At 34.5% G+C, this 23,004-nt stretch overlaps 1 protein-coding gene and 1 pseudogene across 2 annotated transcripts in view; both read right to left on the reverse strand.

Moving 5' to 3' along the window:
* Nucleotides 1-1,884, reverse strand: part of LOC137233826 (cyclin G-like) — a 41,309-nt pseudogene extending 39,425 nt beyond the window's left edge.
* The window catches only part of LOC137233799 (serine proteinase stubble-like), a 727,732-nt gene that overhangs the window by 220,047 nt on the left and 484,681 nt on the right, over nucleotides 1-23,004 (reverse strand). The window contains exon 5 of one of the 2 annotated variants that reach the window (XM_067757263.1): nucleotides 1,771-1,904. The exons of the other annotated variant lie outside the window; for it this stretch is intronic. Coding sequence (XP_067613364.1) covers nucleotides 1,898-1,904 — 7 coding nt within the window. The 3' untranslated portion in view covers nucleotides 1,771-1,897. Of the gene's footprint in view, nucleotides 1-1,770; nucleotides 1,905-23,004 lie in introns of those variants that run through there. 2 annotated transcript variants of the gene reach the window in all.

The raw sequence follows: 23,004 nt of genomic DNA on the forward strand, positions 1-23,004 counted from the left end.
AACTACCTCGGGGTTACCGGAACTATGTCGGAATAATTTCGGAACTGTCTCCGTACAATTTCCAAAGTGTTTTCAGAATCGTTTTAGCTTATTTAGGGATTTTTTGGGACTATCTCCGGATAATTTGAGTGCTTTTTGAGGATAACATCACGACTTTCTAACGATCAGTTAGAGACTATTTCACGATAATTTCGAAATGGCTACTTCGGAATCATTTCCGTAGTATTTGGAGGTTATTTGCAGAATTATTTCGGTATAATTGCACGACTGAGTCTGCTTCGTTTCGAATATATTTCAAAACCATGTGGATGATTCCGTAACTAATTCGTGATCATTTTTGAATTTGTTCTGGGAAAATTTCGGAGCCCTTTTATTTTTTTGTTCGGGTTTATTTCAGCAATATTTCGGTGTCCTTTTGAGATTGTTATGAGAAACATTTCAGGACAAATTCAGGAATTTTCTCAGGAATAGCGAAACTGTTTTCAAAACAGTTTCTATGCTATTTCGGGATCTTTACGGTTTCATCTTTGGTTAATTTCGGTACTGTCGCAAGATTTTCGAGATAATTTCAGGACTATTTCGGGATTGTTTTTGAATTCAGTCTCAAGCCATCTGGGTAATGTTTTCAGAATCTCCGTATAATTGTTTTCCGAATCAATACGGTATAGTTCGGGACTAACTCCGAGTCATGTTGGCTTTAGTTTTAAACCTTTTGCAGTTTTACTTTGGGTTTGATTTCGTAGTTAAAAAAAAGCATAACGGATTTGCCGTATTTTTGAAAAGTACTTTTTTTAAACATTCAAAGAGTATCGGAAAAAGGGTGGTTTAGAAATAAAGTGATTATTTCAAACGACCAACCAAATACTTATTCTACCATCGCAATAAACTTACCTTGGATTCTCTCGGCAACAGCAATACAGTATGATATTTATCCTGCAATACATTATACTCATTCAACATGCGATACAATTCGTCCGACGATAAGCAAATCAACTCATCCTCTCTCGACTTGGTTTCAGTGGTGCTGCTGGCATCGGTATTATTATTGTTGTTGTTAATGTTTTTGTTTTTATTCATCTTAGCGTTCATATTCAATGGCTGGTTCATCATGTTAGCAGGTGTTTGTTGTTGTTTTAATTGTTGTTGCTCTAGCTCATATTTTTGATAATCCAAGCCAGCAGCACCCGGTGTTCCATACCGGCCCTCGTCAGACATATTCCACTCATCCACATCTAAATCCTCATCCAAAGCATGCATTGCTGCATTAACGCTTTCATTCGCTTCAACTGCTGCTGCCGCTGACACTGTAGCCGTCAACGCTACCGCACCACCACCGCCATCAACATCACCATTCATCATGCCATGCGATGGTAATCCCGATTCGGTAGCTCAAGCTGACAACTCTTCGTAATGACATTGTTGTTGTTGTTGATGATATTGAGATGAATTATGCAAATGATATTCTGCTTCTTCTTCATCCTCTCGCAAGAGATTAACATTATTAATATTAATGTTATCCATATTATTGTTGTTGATGGAGCGGCGGTGATGATGAATATTAATGTTGGTGATATTGTTAGTGGCGGGCATCAATCCAGTTGTTGGCGAAACCGACGACGACATCGATGACCGCTGCTGCATCAACTGCTGCTGCACGTCAAAACCGTTAACAAACTTGCCGTTGCTGCACTCACTAGCCAAAATCAAATTGTTGTTATTGTTGATGGCGTTGGAGTTGATGTTAGCGTTGTGATTTCCGACAAATTGGCAATACAACTGTTGTTGTTGCAATTGTTGTTGTTGGTATTGGTGGTATTGCTCTTCTTGTTGTAGAGTATTTGACGACTAATTGGCGGCAGCAGAGTAGCGTACAGGGACAGACATTGTGAGGGCTGGCCTAGTAGCTAAAGTTTTTATGATAGAGATCGAAATTTTAAGTTAGAAACAAATTTCTTTTCCTTTTTTACGCTTTACTTTCTACTTTATGTAAAATTACAAGACTCAATAGTTTTTTTTACGTATCCTTCGTTTTTTATTTTAACAGTTTTTTGGTAATAGGCCAATGAAAAAATTTGTTTGATTTTATTTTTAGCCAAATTAGGAGAATTTGTTATGATTTCTTTTTTTAATTTTAATTCGTTTTGCAAAGTTTTTTTATACTTTTTTATTAGTTAATATTTGTTTTATTTTTATTGTTTTATTTTATTTTACTTATATAATTTTACATTTTTTTGTCTATCTTTATAGTTTTGAATCTATTTAACTTTTATTTTATTTACATTTTTTGTTGTTATATCGGCCTACTGAATTTAAGATCGCGGGTTCAAATCGAGCTCAAGGCCTAACAATAATTTTTTTTCATTATTATTGTTATGATAAATTTTTTCTTAATTGAAAAAATTTTTAAATTAGAATAGAAGAAAGAAAAAATTTAGACAACTGCCAAAGCTCGTTGTATAGATCCATTTCGGGAACTGCTAAATTCCTTCATCGGCAACGTTTAGGCGCCGCTGCTATAACCATTCAGCCATCACAGCGGTTTTTTGTTTGTCTTCATTAATCCTACTTCTATTCTGGTTCGTGCCAATTGATATTCACAACACTGCGACATCTGTTGCAGAATGGATGTGAAAATTGGACTTATTTGATGGCAATGCTGCCATAGTGTCATATTTTATTGACACTTTTTTCCCCGTGCTCTGGGATGTATTAACATTTTTTGTTGTTATATCGGCCTACTGAATTTAAGATCGCGGGTTCAAATCGAGCTCAAGGCCTAACAATAATTTTTTTTTCATTATTATTGTTATGATAAATTTTTTCTTAATTGAAAAAATTTTTAAATTAGAATAGAAGAAAGAAAAAATTTAGACAACTGCCAAAGCTCGTTGTATAGATCCATTTCGGGAACTGCTAAATTCCTTCATCGGCAACGTTTAGGCGCCGCTGCTATAACCATTCAGCCATCACAGCGGTTTTTTGTTTGTCTTCATTAATCCTACTTCTATTCTGGTTCGTGCCAATTGATATTCACAACACTGCGACATCTGTTGCAGAATGGATGTGAAAATTGGACTTATTTGATGGCAATGCTGCCATAGTGTCATATTTTATTGACACTTTTTTCCCCGTGCTCTGGGATGTATTAACATTTTTTGTTGTTATATCGGCCTACTGAATTTAAGATCGCGGGTTCAAAACGAGCTCAAGGCCTAACAATAATTTTTTTTCATTATTATTGTTATGATAAATTTTTTCTTAATTGAAAAAATTTTTAAATTAGAATAGAAGAAAGAAAAAATTTAGACAACTGCCAAAGCTCGTTGTATAGATCCATTTCGGGAACTGCTAAATTCCTTCATCGGCAACGTTTAGGTGCCGCTGCTATAACCATTCAGCCATCACAGCGGTTTTTTGTTTGTCTTCATTAATCCTACTTCTATTCTGGTTCGTGCCAATTGATATTCACAACACTGCGACATCTGTTGCAGAATGGATGTGAAAATTGGACTTATTTGATGGCAATGCTGCCATAGTGTCATATTTTATTGACACTTTTTTCCCCGTGCTCTGGGATGTATTAACATTTTTTGTTGTTATATCGGCCTACTGAATTTAAGATCGCGGGTTCAAATCGAGCTCAAGGCCTAACAATAATTTTTTTTCATTATTATTGTTATGATAAATTTTTTCTTAATTGAAAAAATTTTTTTAAATTAGAATAGAAGAAAGAAAAAATTTAGACAACTGCCAAAGCTCGTTGTATAGATCCATTTCGGGAACTGCTAAATTCCTTCATCGGCAACGTTTAGGCGCCGCTGCTATAACCATTCAGCCATCACAGCGGTTTTTTGTTTGTCTTCATTAATCCTACTTCTATTCTGGTTAGTGCCAATTGATATTCACAACACTGCGACATCTATTGCAGAATGGATGTGAAAATTGGACTTATTTGATGGCAATGCTGCCATAGTGTCATATTTTATTGACACTTTTTTCCCCGTGCTTTGGGATGTATTAACATTTTTTGTTGTTATATCGGCCTACTGAATTTAAGATCGCGGGTTCAAATCGAGCTCAAGGCCTAACAATAATTTTTTTTCATTATTATTGTTATGATAAATTTTTTCTTAATTGAAAAAATTTTTAAATTAGAATAGAAGAAAAAAAAAATTTAGACAACTGCCAAAGCTCGTTGTATAGATCCATTTCGGGAACTGCTAAATTCCTTCATCGGCAACGTTTAGGCGCCGCTGCTATAACCATTCAGCCATCACAGCGGTTTTTTGTTTGTCTTCATTAATCCTACTTCTATTCTGGTTCGTGCCAATTGATATTCACAACACTGCGACATCTGTTGCAGAATGGATGTGAAAATTGGACTTATTTGATGGCAATGCTGCCATAGTGTCATATTTTATTGACACTTTTTTCCCCGTGCTCTGGGATGTATTAACATTTTTTGTTGTTATATCGGCCTACTGAATTTAAGATCGCGGGTTCAAATCGAGCTCAAGGCCTAACAATAATTTTTTTTCATTATTATTGTTATGATAAATTTTTTCTTAATTGAAAAAATTTTTAAATTAGAATAGAAGAAAGAAAAAATTTAGACAACTGCCAAAGCTCGTTGTATAGATCCATTTCGGGAACTGCTAAATTCCTTCATCGGCAACGTTTAGGCGCCGCTGCTATAACCATTCAGCCATCACAGCGGTTTTTTGTTTGTCTTCATTAATCCTACTTCTATTCTGGTTCGTGCCAATTGATATTCACAACACTGCGACATCTGTTGCAGAATGGATGTGAAAATTGGACTTATTTGATGGCAATGCTGCCATAGTGTCATATTTTATTGACACTTTTTTCCCCGTGCTTTGGGATGTATTAACATTTTTTGTTGTTATATCGGCCTACTGAATTTAAGATCGCGGGTTCAAATCGAGCTCAAGGCCTAACAATAATTTTTTTTCATTATTATTGTTATGATAAATTTTTTCTTAATTGAAAAAATTTTTAAATTAGAATAGAAGAAAAAAAAAATTTAGACAACTGCCAAAGCTCGTTGTATAGATCCATTTCGGGAACTGCTAAATTCCTTCATCGGCAACGTTTAGGCGCCGCTGCTATAACCATTCAGCCATCACAGCGGTTTTTTGTTTGTCTTCATTAATCCTACTTCTATTCTGGTTCGTGCCAATTGATATTCACAACACTGCGACATCTGTTGCAGAATGGATGTGAAAATTGGACTTATTTGATGGCAATGCTGCCATAGTGTCATATTTTATTGACACTTTTTTCCCCGTGCTCTGGGATGTATTAACATTTTTTGTTGTTATATCGGCCTACTGAATTTAAGATCGCGGGTTCAAATCGAGCTCAAGGCCTAACAATAATTTTTTTTCATTATTATTGTTATGATAAATTTTTTCTTAATTGAAAAAATTTTTAAATTAGAATAGAAGAAAGAAAAAATTTAGACAACTGCCAAAGCTCGTTGTATAGATCCATTTCGGGAACTGCTAAATTCCTTCATCGGCAACGTTTAGGCGCCGCTGCTATAACCATTCAGCCATCACAGCGGTTTTTTGTTTGTCTTCATTAATCCTACTTCTATTCTGGTTCGTGCCAATTGATATTCACAACACTGCGACATCTGTTGCAGAATGGATGTGAAAATTGGACTTATTTGATGGCAATGCTGCCATAGTGTCATATTTTATTGACACTTTTTTCCCCGTGCTCTGGGATGTATTAACATTTTTTGTTGTTATATCGGCCTACTGAATTTAAGATCGCGGGTTCAAATCGAGCTCAAGGCCTAACAATAATTTTTTTTCATTATTATTGTTATGATAAATTTTTTCTTAATTGAAAAAATTTTTAAATTAGAATAGAAGAAAGAAAAAATTTAGACAACTGCCAAAGCTCGTTGTATAGATCCATTTCGGGAACTGCTAAATTCCTTCATCGGCAACGTTTAGGCGCCGCTGCTATAACCATTCAGCCATCACAGCGGTTTTTTTTTGTCTTCATTAATCCTACTTCTATTCTGGTTCGTGCCAATTGATATTCACAACACTGCGACATCTGTTGCAGAATGGATGTGAAAATTGGACTTATTTGATGGCAATGCTGCCATAGTGTCATATTTTATTGACACTTTTTTCCCCGTGCTCTGGGATGTATTAACATTTTTTGTTGTTATATCGGCCTACTGAATTTAAGATCGCGGGTTCAAATCGAGCTCAAGGCCTAACAATAATTTTTTTTCATTATTATTGTTATGATAAATTTTTTCTTAATTGAAAAAATTTTTAAATTAGAATAGAAGAAAGAAAAAATTTAGACAACTGCCAAAGCTCGTTGTATAGATCCATTTCGGGAACTGCTAAATTCCTTCATCGGCAACGTTTAGGCGCCGCTGCTATAACCATTCAGCCATCACAGCGGTTTTTTGTTTGTCTTCATTAATCCTACTTCTATTCTGGTTAGTGCCAATTGATATTCACAACACTGCGACATCTGTTGCAGAATGGATGTGAAAATTGGACTTATTTGATGGCAATGCTGCCATAGTGTCATATTTTATTGACACTTTTTTCCCCGTGCTCTGGGATGTATTAACATTTTTTGTTGTTATATCGGCCTACTGAATTTAAGATCGCGGGTTCAAATCGAGCTCAAGGCCTAACAATAATTTTTTTTCATTATTATTGTTATGATAAATTTTTTCTTAATTGAAAAAATTTTTAAATTAGAATAGAAGAAAGAAAAAATTTAGACAACTGCCAAAGCTCGTTGTATAGATCCATTTCGGGAACTGCTAAATTCCTTCATCGGCAACGTTTAGGCGCCGCTGCTATAACCATTCAGCCATCACAGCGGTTTTTTGTTTGTCTTCATTAATCCTACTTCTATTCTGGTTCGTGCCAATTGATATTCACAACACTGCGACATCTGTTGCAGAATGGATGTGAAAATTGGACTTATTTGATGGCAATGCTGCCATAGTGTCATATTTTATTGACACTTTTTTCCCCGTGCTCTGGGATGTATTAACATTTTTTGTTGTTATATCGGCCTACTGAATTTAAGATCGCGGGTTCAAATCGAGCTCAAGGCCTAACAATAATTTTTTTTTCATTATTATTGTTATGATAAATTTTTTCTTAATTGAAAAAATTTTTAAATTAGAATAGAAGAAAGAAAAAATTTAGACAACTGCCAAAGCTCGTTGTATAGATCCATTTCGGGAACTGCTAAATTCCTTCATCGGCAACGTTTAGGCGCCGCTGCTATAACCATTCAGCCATCACAGCGGTTTTTTGTTTGTCTTCATTAATCCTACTTCTATTCTGGTTCGTGCCAATTGATATTCACAACACTGCGACATCTGTTGCAGAATGGATGTGAAAATTGGACTTATTTGATGGCAATGCTGCCATAGTGTCATATTTTATTGACACTTTTTTCCCCGTGCTCTGGGATGTATTAACATTTTTTGTTGTTATATCGGCCTACTGAATTTAAGATCGCGGGTTCAAATCGAGCTCAAGGCCTAACAATAATTTTTTTTCATTATTATTGTTATGATAAATTTTTTCTTAATTGAAAAAATTTTTAAATTAGAATAGAAGAAAGAAAAAATTTAGACAACTGCCAAAGCTCGTTGTATAGATCCATTTCGGGAACTGCTAAATTCCTTCATCGGCAACGTTTAGGCGCCGCTGCTATAACCATTCAGCCATCACAGCGGTTTTTTGTTTGTCTTCATTAATCCTACTTCTATTCTGGTTCGTGCCAATTGATATTCACAACACTGCGACATCTGTTGCAGAATGGATGTGAAAATTGGACTTATTTGATGGCAATGCTGCCATAGTGTCATATTTTATTGACACTTTTTTCCCCGTGCTCTGGGATGTATTAACATTTTTTGTTGTTATATCGGCCTACTGAATTTAAGATCGCGGGTTCAAATCGAGCTCAAGGCCTAACAATAATTTTTTTTCATTATTATTGTTATGATAAATTTTTTCTTAATTGAAAAAATTTTTTTAAATTAGAATAGAAGAAAGAAAAAATTTAGACAACTGCCAAAGCTCGTTGTATAGATCCATTTCGGGAACTGCTAAATTCCTTCATCGGCAACGTTTAGGCGCCGCTGCTATAACCATTCAGCCATCACAGCGGTTTTTTGTTTGTCTTCATTAATCCTACTTCTATTCTGGTTAGTGCCAATTGATATTCACAACACTGCGACATCTGTTGCAGAATGGATGTGAAAATTGGACTTATTTGATGGCAATGCTGCCATAGTGTCATATTTTATTGACACTTTTTTCCCCGTGCTCTGGGATGTATTAACATTTTTTGTTGTTATATCGGCCTACTGAATTTAAGATCGCGGGTTCAAATCGAGCTCAAGGCCTAACAATAATTTTTTTTCATTATTATTGTTATGATAAATTTTTTCTTAATTGAAAAAATTTTTAAATTAGAATAGAAGAAAGAAAAAATTTAGACAACTGCCAAAGCTCGTTGTATAGATCCATTTCGGGAACTGCTAAATTCCTTCATCGGCAACGTTTAGGCGCCGCTGCTATAACCATTCAGCCATCACAGCGGTTTTTTGTTTGTCTTCATTAATCCTACTTCTATTCTGGTTCGTGCCAATTGATATTCACAACACTGCGACATCTGTTGCAGAATGGATGTGAAAATTGGACTTATTTGATGGCAATGCTGCCATAGTGTCATATTTTATTGACACTTTTTTCCCCGTGCTTTGGGATGTATTAACATTTTTTGTTGTTATATCGGCCTACTGAATTTAAGATCGCGGGTTCAAATCGAGCTCAAGGCCTAACAATAATTTTTTTTCATTATTATTGTTATGATAAATTTTTTCTTAATTGAAAAAATTTTTAAATTAGAATAGAAGAAAAAAAAAATTTAGACAACTGCCAAAGCTCGTTGTATAGATCCATTTCGGGAACTGCTAAATTCCTTCATCGGCAACGTTTAGGCGCCGCTGCTATAACCATTCAGCCATCACAGCGGTTTTTTGTTTGTCTTCATTAATCCTACTTCTATTCTGGTTCGTGCCAATTGATATTCACAACACTGCGACATCTGTTGCAGAATGGATGTGAAAATTGGACTTATTTGATGGCAATGCTGCCATAGTGTCATATTTTATTGACACTTTTTTCCCCGTGCTCTGGGATGTATTAACATTTTTTGTTGTTATATCGGCCTACTGAATTTAAGATCGCGGGTTCAAATCGAGCTCAAGGCCTAACAATAATTTTTTTTCATTATTATTGTTATGATAAATTTTTTCTTAATTGAAAAAATTTTTAAATTAGAATAGAAGAAAGAAAAAATTTAGACAACTGCCAAAGCTCGTTGTATAGATCCATTTCGGGAACTGCTAAATTCCTTCATCGGCAACGTTTAGGCGCCGCTGCTATAACCATTCAGCCATCACAGCGGTTTTTTGTTTGTCTTCATTAATCCTACTTCTATTCTGGTTCGTGCCAATTGATATTCACAACACTGCGACATCTGTTGCAGAATGGATGTGAAAATTGGACTTATTTGATGGCAATGCTGCCATAGTGTCATATTTTATTGACACTTTTTTCCCCGTGCTCTGGGATGTATTAACATTTTTTGTTGTTATATCGGCCTACTGAATTTAAGATCGCGGGTTCAAATCGAGCTCAAGGCCTAACAATAATTTTTTTTCATTATTATTGTTATGATAAATTTTTTCTTAATTGAAAAAATTTTTAAATTAGAATAGAAGAAAGAAAAAATTTAGACAACTGCCAAAGCTCGTTGTATAGATCCATTTCGGGAACTGCTAAATTCCTTCATCGGCAACGTTTAGGCGCCGCTGCTATAACCATTCAGCCATCACAGCGGTTTTTTTTTGTCTTCATTAATCCTACTTCTATTCTGGTTCGTGCCAATTGATATTCACAACACTGCGACATCTGTTGCAGAATGGATGTGAAAATTGGACTTATTTGATGGCAATGCTGCCATAGTGTCATATTTTATTGACACTTTTTTCCCCGTGCTCTGGGATGTATTAACATTTTTTTGTTGTTATATCGGCCTACTGAATTTAAGATCGCGGGTTCAAATCGAGCTCAAGGCCTTTTCTTTCTTCTATTCTAATTTAAAAATTTTTTCAATTAAGAAAAAATTTATCATAACAATAATAATGAAAAAAAAATTATTGTTAGGCCTTGAGCTCGATTTGAACCCGCGATCTTAAATTCAGTAGGCCGATATAACAACAAAAAATGTTAATACATCCCAGAGCACGGGGAAAAAAGTGTCAATAAAATATGACACTATGGCAGCATTGCCATCAAATAAGTCCAATTTTCACATCCATTCTGCAACAGATGTCGCAGTGTTGTGAATATCAATTGGCACGAACCAGAATAGAAGTAGGATTAATGAAGACAAACAAAAAACCGCTGTGATGGCTGAATGGTTATAGCAGCGGCGCCTAAACGTTGCCGATGAAGGAATTTAGCAGTTCCCGAAATGGATCTATACAACGAGCTTTGGCAGTTGTCTAAATTTTTTCTTTCTTCTATTCTAATTTAAAAATTTTTTCAATTAAGAAAAAATTTATCATAACAATAATAATGAAAAAAAATTATTGTTAGGCCTTGAGCTCGATTTGAACCCGCGATCTTAAATTCAGTAGGCCGATATAACAACAAAAAATGTTAATACATCCCAGAGCACGGGGAAAAAAGTGTCAATAAAATATGACACTATGGCAGCATTGCCATCAAATAAGTCCAATTTTCACATCCATTCTGCAACAGATGTCGCAGTGTTGTGAATATCAATTGGCACGAACCAGAATAGAAGTAGGATTAATGAAGACAAACAAAAAACCGCTGTGATGGCTGAATGGTTATAGCAGCGGCGCCTAAACGTTGCCGATGAAGGAATTTAGCAGTTCCCGAAATGGATCTATACAACGAGCTTTGGCAGTTGTCTAAATTTTTTCTTTCTTCTATTCTAATTTAAAAATTTTTTCAATTAAGAAAAAATTTATCATAACAATAATAATGAAAAAAAATTATTGTTAGGCCTTGAGCTCGATTTGAACCCGCGATCTTAAATTCAGTAGGCCGATATAACAACAAAAAATGTTAATACATCCCAGAGCACGGGGAAAAAAGTGTCAATAAAATATGACACTATGGCAGCATTGCCATCAAATAAGTCCAATTTTCACATCCATTCTGCAACAGATGTCGCAGTGTTGTGAATATCAATTGGCACGAACCAGAATAGAAGTAGAATTAATGAAGACAAACAAAAAACCGCTGTGATGGCTGAATGGTTATAGCAGCGGCGCCTAAACGTTGCCGATGAAGGAATTTAGCAGTTCCCGAAATGGATCTATACAACGAGCTTTGGCAGTTGTCTAAATTTTTTCTTTCTTCTATTCTAATTTAAAAATTTTTTCAATTAAGAAAAAATTTATCATAACAATAATAATGAAAAAAAAATTATTGTTAGGCCTTGAGCTCGATTTGAACCCGCGATCTTTTATTTTATTTTATATTTTTTTTTTATTATATTTTATCAATTTTTTATTTTTTTATGTTGCAGATTTTTTTATATTATGATATTTTCAATTCATTTCGGATCAAAATTTTTTTTTTATGGTTAGTTTATTATTTATCGGTAATCGTTCCAATATACATTAATTGTGTCCCCTTATGTTTTTATATTTATATAAATATTTTTTCATTTTTTTTTTTTGTAAGTATTTTTCTTTTTTAACTTTTTCGTTTCTTTTGTTTATTATTTTTTATTTTCTAAGATTATATTTTACTTTTTTCTAGTTTTTCGTATAGTTAATAAGAGCTTATTTTGGTTGGTAAATCACAATCACAACATAAGTCTTCCTTTTTTCTCTCACGCGTTTCGAGCCGTTGTGTCTGCGTCAGGGAGGCTATATAATAATTACAAGAAGGAACTATAATTGGAATTTTTTTATATTTTATATTCTTAATATGATAAAAATTAATTTTTTTTAACGTTTTTTTTATTTTCATAGTTTTTATTTTTTTTTTTCTATTTTTAAGTTTTTCAAAAAAAATTTTTTGTATATTTTGTTCCTATTATTTTATATCCAATTAATTCATTTCTTATTGTTTTTGGTTTTAGTTTTTTAATTTCATATTTTTTACTTTTTTAATAAATATTTTATTTGTTTTTTATTTGATACTTACATTTACATCATTTAAGTGAGTACAAAACTTGAAAATGTTTTTTGTAACTCATATTAATTTATGTGGACAAAATAATAAGAAGTTATACAAAGTTTAGAGAAACAAATTTTTAAATTTAATTTATAATTTTTTTATCGCCCTGTACGTCTGCTCCTATCATCATCTCCCGTTCCTCACCATCATTACCCTCCTGGATTCTCTGCTTCTCCTTCTCCCTATCCGTCATCTCTACTATCCCTTACATTCTCTCTTTCTCTACATAACATCTTAACATCAATGTAAAAGGAAATGTATACGATTTTTTCGAAAAGATCAGTATCTGGTAAGTTTTCAGAAAGAAGTATTTTATAAACAATTGTTTTTGTTTTTATCGGCCTATTGATAAATCATTCAAGGTTCAAATCGAGCTCAAGGCCAGAACAATAATTTTTTTCTAATGATAATTATTGTTATTTTTTAATTTTTCTAAATTTGAAAAATTGTATTTTGTTTTTGGAATAGTAGTAGAAAATTTTTCAGACAACCTGCCATAGCTGCGCAGATAGATCCATTTCGAAGGGTGCTTAAGTACGCTTTACGCATGCTGCGCTAACCATTTAGCTATACAGCAGTGGTTTGTTTGACTGGCAAATTTGCTACTTCTATTCCTTTTTATACCTTTCATGAAAATGAAATGGTATATTAATTTCGTCACGAAACCGAAAATTGTAAGTCCTTAAAGGAAAATAGATAGACCCACCATTAAGTATACCGAAATAATCAGGTTGAAGAGCTGAGTTGATTTAGCCATGTCCGTCTGTCCGTCTGTCTGTTTGTATGCAAACTAGTCCCTCAATTTTTGAGATATCTTGATAAAATTTGGTGAGCAAGTGTATTTGGGTGTCCGATTAGACATTTGTCGGAACCGACCGGATCGGACCACTATAGCATATATCCTCCATACAACCGATTTTTCAGAAAAAGAGGATTTTTGTAATATCTTACCCAATTTAACAGATTGAAGCTTCAAACTTCACCATATACTTTCGTATATTGCACATATTGTTGCCTGAAAAAATTTATGAGATCGGTCGTATATATAGTATATATCCCCCACAACCGATTGTTCAGATAAGGAACTTTTCGTAATTACTGCCCTATTTTAAGAGCTAGAGGCTTCAAATTTCAGCGAATGCTTACGTATATAGCGTATATTATTGTCTGAAAAAATCATAAAGATCGGTGGTATATATAGTATATATATGGTGGTATATATAGTATATATATATAGTATATATATATATATTTTCGCAAATTTTAGCCCCATTTTAACAGCTAGAAGCTTCAAATTTCACCGAATATTTACTTATATAGCATATATTGTTGTCTGAAAAAATCATAGAGATCGGTTATATATATAGTATATATCTCATACAACCGATTGTTCAGATAAGAAACTTTTCGCAATTTCTACCCCATTTTAACAGCTGTAAGCTTCAAATTTCACCGATTGGTTACGTATATAGCATATATTGTTGTCTGAAAAAATCAGAGAGATCGGTTGTATATATAGTATATATCTCATACAACCGATTGTTCAGATAAGAAACTTTGCGCAATTTCTGCCCCGTTTTAACAGTTAGAAGCTTCAAATTTCACAAAATGTTTCGTATATAGCATATATTGTTGTCTGAAAAAATCATAGAGATCGGTGGTATATATATTATATACTTCATATAAACTGTCATATTGACCCCTTTTTTACGGCTAGAAGCTTCAAGATTCATCAAATTTCATCAAATAGTTACGTTTACGTCATATATTTTTGAAATACGTGATTCGTAGCCATAGTTTTTACATGCAGACCACAAAAAACGTGAAGCTTTGCATCCTCACACAGATTTCCTACCTATTTTTATACCTTTCATGAAAATGAAATGGTATATTAATTTCGTCACGAAACCGAAAATTGTAAGTCCTTAAAGGAAAATAGATAGACCCACCATTAAGTATACCGAAATAATCAGGTTGAAGAGCTGAGTTGATTTAGCCATGTCCGTCTGTCCGTCTGTCTGTTTGTATGCAAACTAGTCCCTCAATTTTTGAGATATCTTGATAAAATTTTGTGAGCAGGTGTATTTGGGTGTCCGATTAGACATTTGTCGGAACCGACCGGGTCGGACCACTATAGCATATATCCTCCATACAACCGATTTTTCAGAAAAAGAGGATTTTTGTAATATCTTACCCAATTTAACAGATTGAAGCTTCAAACTTCACCATATACTTTCGTATATTGCACATATTGTTGCCTGAAAAAATTTATGAGATCGGTCGTATATATAGTATATATCCCCCACAACCGATTGTTCAGATAAGGAACTTTTCGTAATTACTGCCCTATTTTAAGAGCTAGAGGCTTCAAATTTCAGCGAATGCTTACGTATATAGCATATATTATTGTCTGAAAAAATCATAAAGATCGGTGGTATATATAGTATATATATGGTGGTATATATAGTATATATATAGTATATATATATATATTTTCGCAAATTTTAGCCCCATTTTAACAGCTAGAAACTTCAAATTTCACCGAATATTTACTTATATAGCATATATTGTTGTCTGAAAAAATCATAGAGATCGGTTATATATATAGTATATATCTCATACAACCGATTGTTCAGATAAGAAACTTTTCGCAATTTCTACCCCATTTTAACAGCTATAAGCTTCAAATTTCACCGATTGGTTACGTATATAGCATATATTGTTGTCTGAAAAAATCAGAGAGATCGGTTGTATATATAGTATATATCTCATACATCCGATTGTTCAGATAAGAAACTTTTCGCAATTTCTACCCCATTTTAACAGCTATAAGATTCAAATTTCACCAACTGCTTACGTGTATAGCATATATTGATGTCTGAAAAAATCATTGAGATCGGTGGTATACATAGTATATATCTCATAAAACCGATTGTTCAGATAAGAAACTTTGCGCAATTTCTGCCCCGTTTTAACAGTTAGAAGCTTCAAATTTCACAAAATGCTTTCGTATATAGCATATATTGTTGTCTGAAAAAATCATAGAGATCGGTGGTATATATATTATATACTTCATATAAACTGTCATATTGACCCCTTTTTTACGGCTAGAAGCTTCAAGATTCATCAAATAGTTACGTTTACGTCATATATTTTTGAAATACGTGATTCGTAGCCATAGTTTTTACATGCAGACCACAAAAAACGTGAAGTTTTGCATCCTCACACAGATTACCTACCTATTTTTTATTTTATCTTTATCTTAAAAATCGTTTAGATATGTTCAAATTTCACCAAATGCTTACGTGTATAGCATATATTGTTGTCTGAGAAAATCATAGATACCGGTGGTATATATAGTATATATCCCATACAACCGATTGTTCAGATAAGAAACTTTGCGCAATTTCTTCCCCATTTTAACAGTTATAAGCTTCAAATTTCGCCGATTGCTTACGTATATAGTATGTATTGTTGTGTCAAAAAATCATAGAGATCGGTGATATATATAATATATATATGATGTTATATATAGTATATATATATAGTATATATATATAGTATATATATATTTTTTTACGATTTCGGCCCCATTTTAGCTTCAAATTTCACCAACTGCTTACGTGTATAGCATATATTGATGTCTGAAAAAATCATTGAGATCGGTGGTACACATAGTATATATCTCATACAACCGATTGTTCAGATAAGAAACTTTGCGCAATTTCTGCCACGTTTTAACAGTTAGAAGCTTCAAATTTCACAAAATACTTATATTGTTGTCTGAAAAAATCATAGAGATCGGTCGAATATATATTATATACTTCATATAAACTGTCATTTTGACCCCTTTTTTACGGCTAGAATCTTCAAAATTCATCAAATTTCATCAAATAGTTACGTTTTAGTCATATACTTTTGAAATACGTGATTCGTAGTCATAGTTTTTACACGCAGACCACAAAAAACCTGAAACTTTGCATCCTCACACGAAGTACCTACCTGTTTTTTATTTTATATTTATCTTAAAAATCGTTAAAGTATGTAGATCTGTTCACTATATATTTCTTATCTTATACATCCGATTATTCGGAGATTACGAACAGGATAAGATTATTGTTCAGCCCCATTCATGAAAGGTATGAAGTCTTCGGCACAGCCGAAGACAGTCCCGTTCTTACTAGTTACCAACTATATTTATTCAGTGTTGCACCATCTGGTGAAAATCACTGATAATGCTGGATTTTTGTTTATTGCCAATTACTTTGTTTGACATTGTTCTGACCTTGAGCTCGATTTGAACCTTGAATGAAGTATTTTATATTTATTTCAATACTTTTTCTTTTCTTTAGTATTAATAATTAAGATCTTGATGTAGATCTGAAAAGCTAGTTATTGCTTCTTTTCATGTGTCATAATGGCATTTTCTAACAAAAAAAAACACATTTACAATGTTAGATAATTCATTTACTTATTGACCATGAAAATGTTATTAACCACAAAAGTTGTTTACAAATGATTATTTGATTATGAATATTTTGTTTTTGTTTTTATTTGCACGAGAAGCTTTTTACAGCTGAAATAGTGTGGGCACATAGGCTGGTAGTGACTGAATTTGAAGAAATTTTGTTTCTTTGTGATTGTCCGAATAGATAATATTTAGACAAATATGTACATATGTTTTTCAATCAAAATATTGTTTAGTAACAAAATCGGATGTGTTCAAAAGTATATTTCATACATTTCGATTTTTTTTTTATAAATATAATTTGAACCGAAAAATCCAACTCAATATACTCAATTTTATTCATACAACAAAAACGTACATCTGCACCACCAAAAAGCACCATCTGTAAAGTAATCAGTTGAGGTCACCAAAAGTTCAAAAGTGTGGAAATCACTCGCCCAGGAAATCTCTGTGGATAATAAGCATGTAAATCAATTTTGTAGTAGCGCGTATTCCAGAGACCAAAGCTCACTGGAAAAGTTTTTGAATTAAATACAAAACAAAAATATGAAAAGAAGTTCATTTGAAATTTGGAAATCCAGAAAGACATACATAAATAATCCAGAAATTTACGATTGCAATATTTATATTCAATATCTGATTATCCCACAAAGCAAATCATTCGAACTTACTGGGAGTACAACTTTTCTGAAGGAAACCCAACGTCCTTTCATCCTAAAAAATGTTACATTGATATATTTTGCAATCAATTTTTTTGTTGATTTTGAAACTTGATCCGAATTTGCAGGAAATAAAACTCGTCATAAAATCAATAAATTTTGAGTTGAGATAGGGTGTCTAAGAAAAATTGTTGAAGTCATTTGAAACAAATTCTAAGAAAGAGCGCTCCGCAATCAAATTCTGAAATAGGGCGTCCTTCACCCGAATTCATTTGAAACAAATTTAGAGAATGGGCGTTGTTTTATTAAGTTCTGAGTTAGATCTTTATTCAAATTCTAAGACAGGACGATTTAGAACTGACTGCACAGATAGGGTATTACTCGACTCATAAGTCGATATATATAAACGAACAATTTCTATAATCCCTTGTCGAATTGGGCTTGAAAATACACTGCTCTCGAAGTTGCGCCATCTTTCTTCAGAGTACGGAGAATGACGCTACAGGAAGCACAACTCAGAAAGTGGTTTGTCTCCACACGAATTGTTCTCTACTGGGACATTGTGTGGTAATGTGGTCCATACGTTTTCTGTGTATTGCATTTGCGATATTTCCAATTCTTCAAACTTGTCCAGTTGTGTTTAAAAATAAAAATTTATGATAAATATGACGTCTAATGCGGCAGTTACCCACCAACGTGTGCCGTAAGTACGGTCGTTTGTCGTACGAAGCACGTTTGACCGAATTCTCAAGCCCGTAGGAATTAACGTGTGCGTCTGTGCACATGTACATAACATATTTGTGTGTGTATTGTTTACAACAAAGCACTGTTGCCATTGGCCAGTTTGCATGCATGCTTATGGAAACATCAACTTTTTCCAATTTAATTTTTGGTATTGTAAAAGGCCGGAATAAATATTAAATAAGTATAAATAGATTACATATTTATAATCTGCACTTTTGCATAATTATTTCGAATTATTTTCACAATTTTTCAAACTTTAATTAGGTGTTTTTGCATAAAAGTGCAAACGGTCAAAAATTAGCGCACAAAAGTTTACTAGGCAACTCTGTCTAGTGAGAGAGCGATCAGCTGACACGTTCTTACGGAAAAAAATCAAAATTGTTTTGATTTCTACGTTCCGGACTACGTACGTACGGGCGTTGAACGTCGGTGAGTTTTCGTTTACATTGTACACTCATAAGATAGGTCGTGTCAGCTGACACGTTTTTGGTACGTACGTTCGTGAGTAACTGCCGCATAAGACTTGCCATATCAAGAATCAAATTGTACACGTGCATTGAGAAAATTGCGTGATCAAGCAAGCAACATCTGGCGTAGACAGTCCATTTCATATTTACATACTTATGTACTATATGATTATATCCGAGCAAAAATCGGGAGTGTTTAATGTAAGCTTCTAAAGAGTGCGCTGTCAAGTGTCTAATAGCAAAAAGGGATATCCCAGTGTAAACTTCGAGGGTTTTTCGTGGAAAATTTAACTTCTGGACTTGGGATAGTTTGTTTTGAAGATGTAAAAGTGATGCAACGGTTTTGTCCTAGGACAACGCAAAAGTAATCACAACATATTTTTTATATGAATTATTATACTCAGTTGAGCAGAGCTCACAGAGTATATTAAGTTTGATTGGATAGCGGTTGGTTGTACATATATAAAGGAATCGAGATAGATATAGACTTCCATATATCAAAATAATCAGGATCGAAAAAAATTTGATTGAACCATGTCCGTCCATCCGTCCGTCCGTCCGTTAACACGATAACTTGAGTAAATTTTGAGGTATCTTGATGAAATTTGGTATGTAGGTTCCTGAGCACTCATCTCAGATCGCTATTTAAAATGAACGATATCGGACTATAACCACGCCCACTTTTTCGATATCGAAAATTTCGAAAAACCGAAAAAGTGCGATAATTCATTACAAAAGACCGATAAAGCGACGAAACTTGGTAGATGAGTTGAACTTATGACGCAGAATAGAAAATTAGTAAAATTTTGGACAATGGGCGTGGCACCGCCCACTTTTAAAAGAAGGTAATTTAAAATTTCTGCAAGGTGTAATTTGGCAGTCGTTGAAGATATCATGATGAAATTTGTCAGGAACGTTACTACTATTACTATATGTACGCTTAATAAAAATTAGCAAAATCGGGGAAGGACCACGCCCACTTTTAAAAAAAATTTTTTTTTAAAGTAAAATTTTTACAAAAAATTTAATATCTTTACAGTATATATGTAAATTCTGTCAACATTCAACTCCAGTAATGATATGGTGCAACAAAATACAAAAATAAAAGAAAATTTCAAAATGGGCGTGGCTCCGCCCTTTTTCATTTAATTTGTCTAGGATACTTTTAACGCCATAAGTCGAACAAAAATTAACCGATCCTTTTGAAATTTGGTAGGGGAGTAAATTTTACGACGTTAACTGTTTTCTGTGAAAATAGGCGAAATCGGTTGATGCCACGCCCAGTTTTTATACACAGTCGTCCGTCCGTCCGTCCGTCTGCCCGTTAACACGATAACTTGAGTAAATTTTGAGGTATCTTCATGAAATTTGGTATATATGTTCCTGGGCGCTCATCTCAGATCGCTATTTAAAATGAACGATATCGGACAATAACCACGCCCAATTTTTCGATATCGAAAATTTCGAAAAATCAAAAAAGTGCGATAATTCATTACCAAATACGCATTAAGCGATGAAACTTGGTAGGTGAGTTGAGCTTATGACGCAAAATAGAAAACTAGTAAAATTTTGGCCATTGGGCGTGGCACCGCCCACTTTTAAATGAAGGTAATTTAGAAGTTTTGCAAGCTGTAATCTGGCAGTCGTTAAAGATATCATGATGGAATTTGGCAGGAACATTACCCTTATTACTTTATGTCTGCTCAATAAAAATTAGCAAAATCGGAGAACGACCACGCCCACTTTATAAAAAAAAATTTTTTTAAATTAAAATTTTAAAAGAAGAGTTAATATCTTTACAGCATATAAGTAAATTATGCCAACATTCAACTCCAGTAATGATGTGGTGCAACAAATTACAAAAATAAAAGAAAATTTCAAAATGGGCGTGGCTCCGCCCTTTTTCATTTAATTTGTCTAGGATGCTTTTAATGCCATAAGTCGAACAAAAATTAACCAATCCTTGTGAAATTTGGTAGAGGCTTGGCTCCTAGGACGATAACTGTTTTCTGTGAAAAAGGGCGAAATCGGTTGAAGCCACGCCCAGTTTTTATACACAGTCCACCGTCTGTCCTTCCGCTCGGCCGTTAACACAATAACTTGAGCAAAAATCGATATATCTTTACTAAGCTTAGCACACGTACTTATCTGAACTCACTTTATCTCGATATAAAAAATGGCCGAAATCCGACCATAACCACGCCCACTTTATCGATATCGAAAATTACGAAAAATAAAAAAATGCCATAATTCTATACCAAATACGAAAAAAGGGATGAAACATTGTAACTGGATTGGTTTATTGACGCAAAATATAACTTTGGAAAAAACTTTGTAAAATGGGTGTGACACCTACCATATTAAGTAGAAGAAAATGAAAAAGTTCTACAAGGCGAAATCAACAGCCCTTGGAATCTTGGCAGGAATACTGTTAGTGGTATTCCATATATAAATAAATTAGCAGTACCCGACAGATGATTTTCTGGATCACCTGGTACACATTTTGGTCGATATTCCGAGAACGCCTTCACATATACATCTAAGGGCCACTCGCTTTTAAACCCCTCATTAATACCTTTAATTGGATATCCATATCGTACAAACACATTCTAGAGTCACCCCTGGCCCACCCTAATGGCGATATCTCGAATAGGCGTCCACCTATAGACCTAATGCCCACTCCCTATTAAAATGCTCAGTAACACCTTTCGTTTGATACCCATATCGTACAAACATTCTAGAGTCACCCCTGGCCCACCCTAATAGCGATATCTCGAAAAGGCGTCCACCTATAGACCTAATGCCCACTCCCTATTAAAATGCTCAGTAACACCTTTCGTTTGATACCCATATCGTACAAACATTCTAGAGTCACCCCTGGCCCACCCTAATGGCGGTATCTCGAAAAGGCGTCCACCTATAGACCTAATGTCCACTCCCTCTTAAAATGCTCAGAAACACCTTTCGTTTGATACCCATATCGTACAAACATTCTAGAGTCACCCCTGGCCCACCCTAATGGCGATATCTCGAAAAGGCGTCCACCTATAGACCTAATGTCCACTCCCTCTTAAAATGCTCAGTAACACCTTTCGTTTCATACCCATATCGTACAAACATTCTAGAGTCACCCCTGGCCCACCCTAATGGCGATATCTCGAAAAGGCGTCCACCTATAGACCTAATGCCCACTCTCTCTTGAAATGCTCAGTAACACCTTTCGTTTGATACCCATATCGTACAAACATTCTAGAGTCACCCTTGGTCCACCTTTATGGCGATATCTCGAAAAGGCGTCCACCTATTGAACTAAGGATTACTCCCTTTTAAAATACTCATTACCACCTTTCATTTGATACCCATATCGTACAAACACATTCTAGAGTCACCTCTGGCCCACCCTAATGGCGATATCTCGAAAAGGCGTCCACCTATAGACCTAATGCCCACTCCCTCTTAAAATGCTCAGTAACACCTTTCGTTTGACACCCATATCGTACAAACATTCTAGAGTCACCCCTGGCCCACCCTAATGGCGATTTCTCGAAAAGGCGTCCACCTATAGACCTAATGCCCACTCCCTCTTAAAATGCTCAGTAACACCTTTCGTTTGATACCCATATCGTACAAACACATTCTAGAGTCACCCCTGCCCACCCTAATGACGATATCTCGAAAAGGCGTCCACCTATAGACCTCATGCCCACTCCCTCTTAAAATGCTCAGTAACACCTTTCGTTTGATATGGCGATATCTCGAAACGGCGTCGACCTATGGAACTAAGGATCACCCCTTTTCAAAATACTCATTAACAGCTTTCATTCGATACCCATATCGTACAAACATATTCTAGAGTCACCCCTGGTCCACCTTTATGGCGATTTCTCGAAAAGGCGTTCACCTATAGAACTAAAGCCCATTCCCTTTTAAAATAATCATTACCACCTTTCATTTGATACCCATATCGTACAAACACATTCTAGAGTCACCCCTAGTCCACCTTAATGGCGATATCTCAAAAAGGCGTCCACCGATAGACCTAAGGCCCACTCCCTCTTAAAATGCTCAGTAACACCTTTCATTTGATACCCATATCGTACAAACAAATTCTAGAGTCAGCCCTGGTCCACCTTTATGGCGATATCCCTAAATGGCGTCCATCAATAGAACTATGGCCTACTCTCTCTTAAAATACTCTTTAATACCTTCCATTTGATACACATGTCATACAACCACATTCCAGGGTTACCCTAGGTCCATTTTCCTACATGGTGATTTCCCTTATTTTGTCTCCATAGCTCTCAACTGAGTATGTAATGTTCGGTTACACCCGAACTTAGCCT

This window comes from Eurosta solidaginis, chromosome 1 (assembly GCF_040869045.1).
Source record: "Eurosta solidaginis isolate ZX-2024a chromosome 1, ASM4086904v1, whole genome shotgun sequence".
NCBI lineage: Eukaryota > Metazoa > Arthropoda > Insecta > Diptera > Tephritidae > Eurosta > Eurosta solidaginis.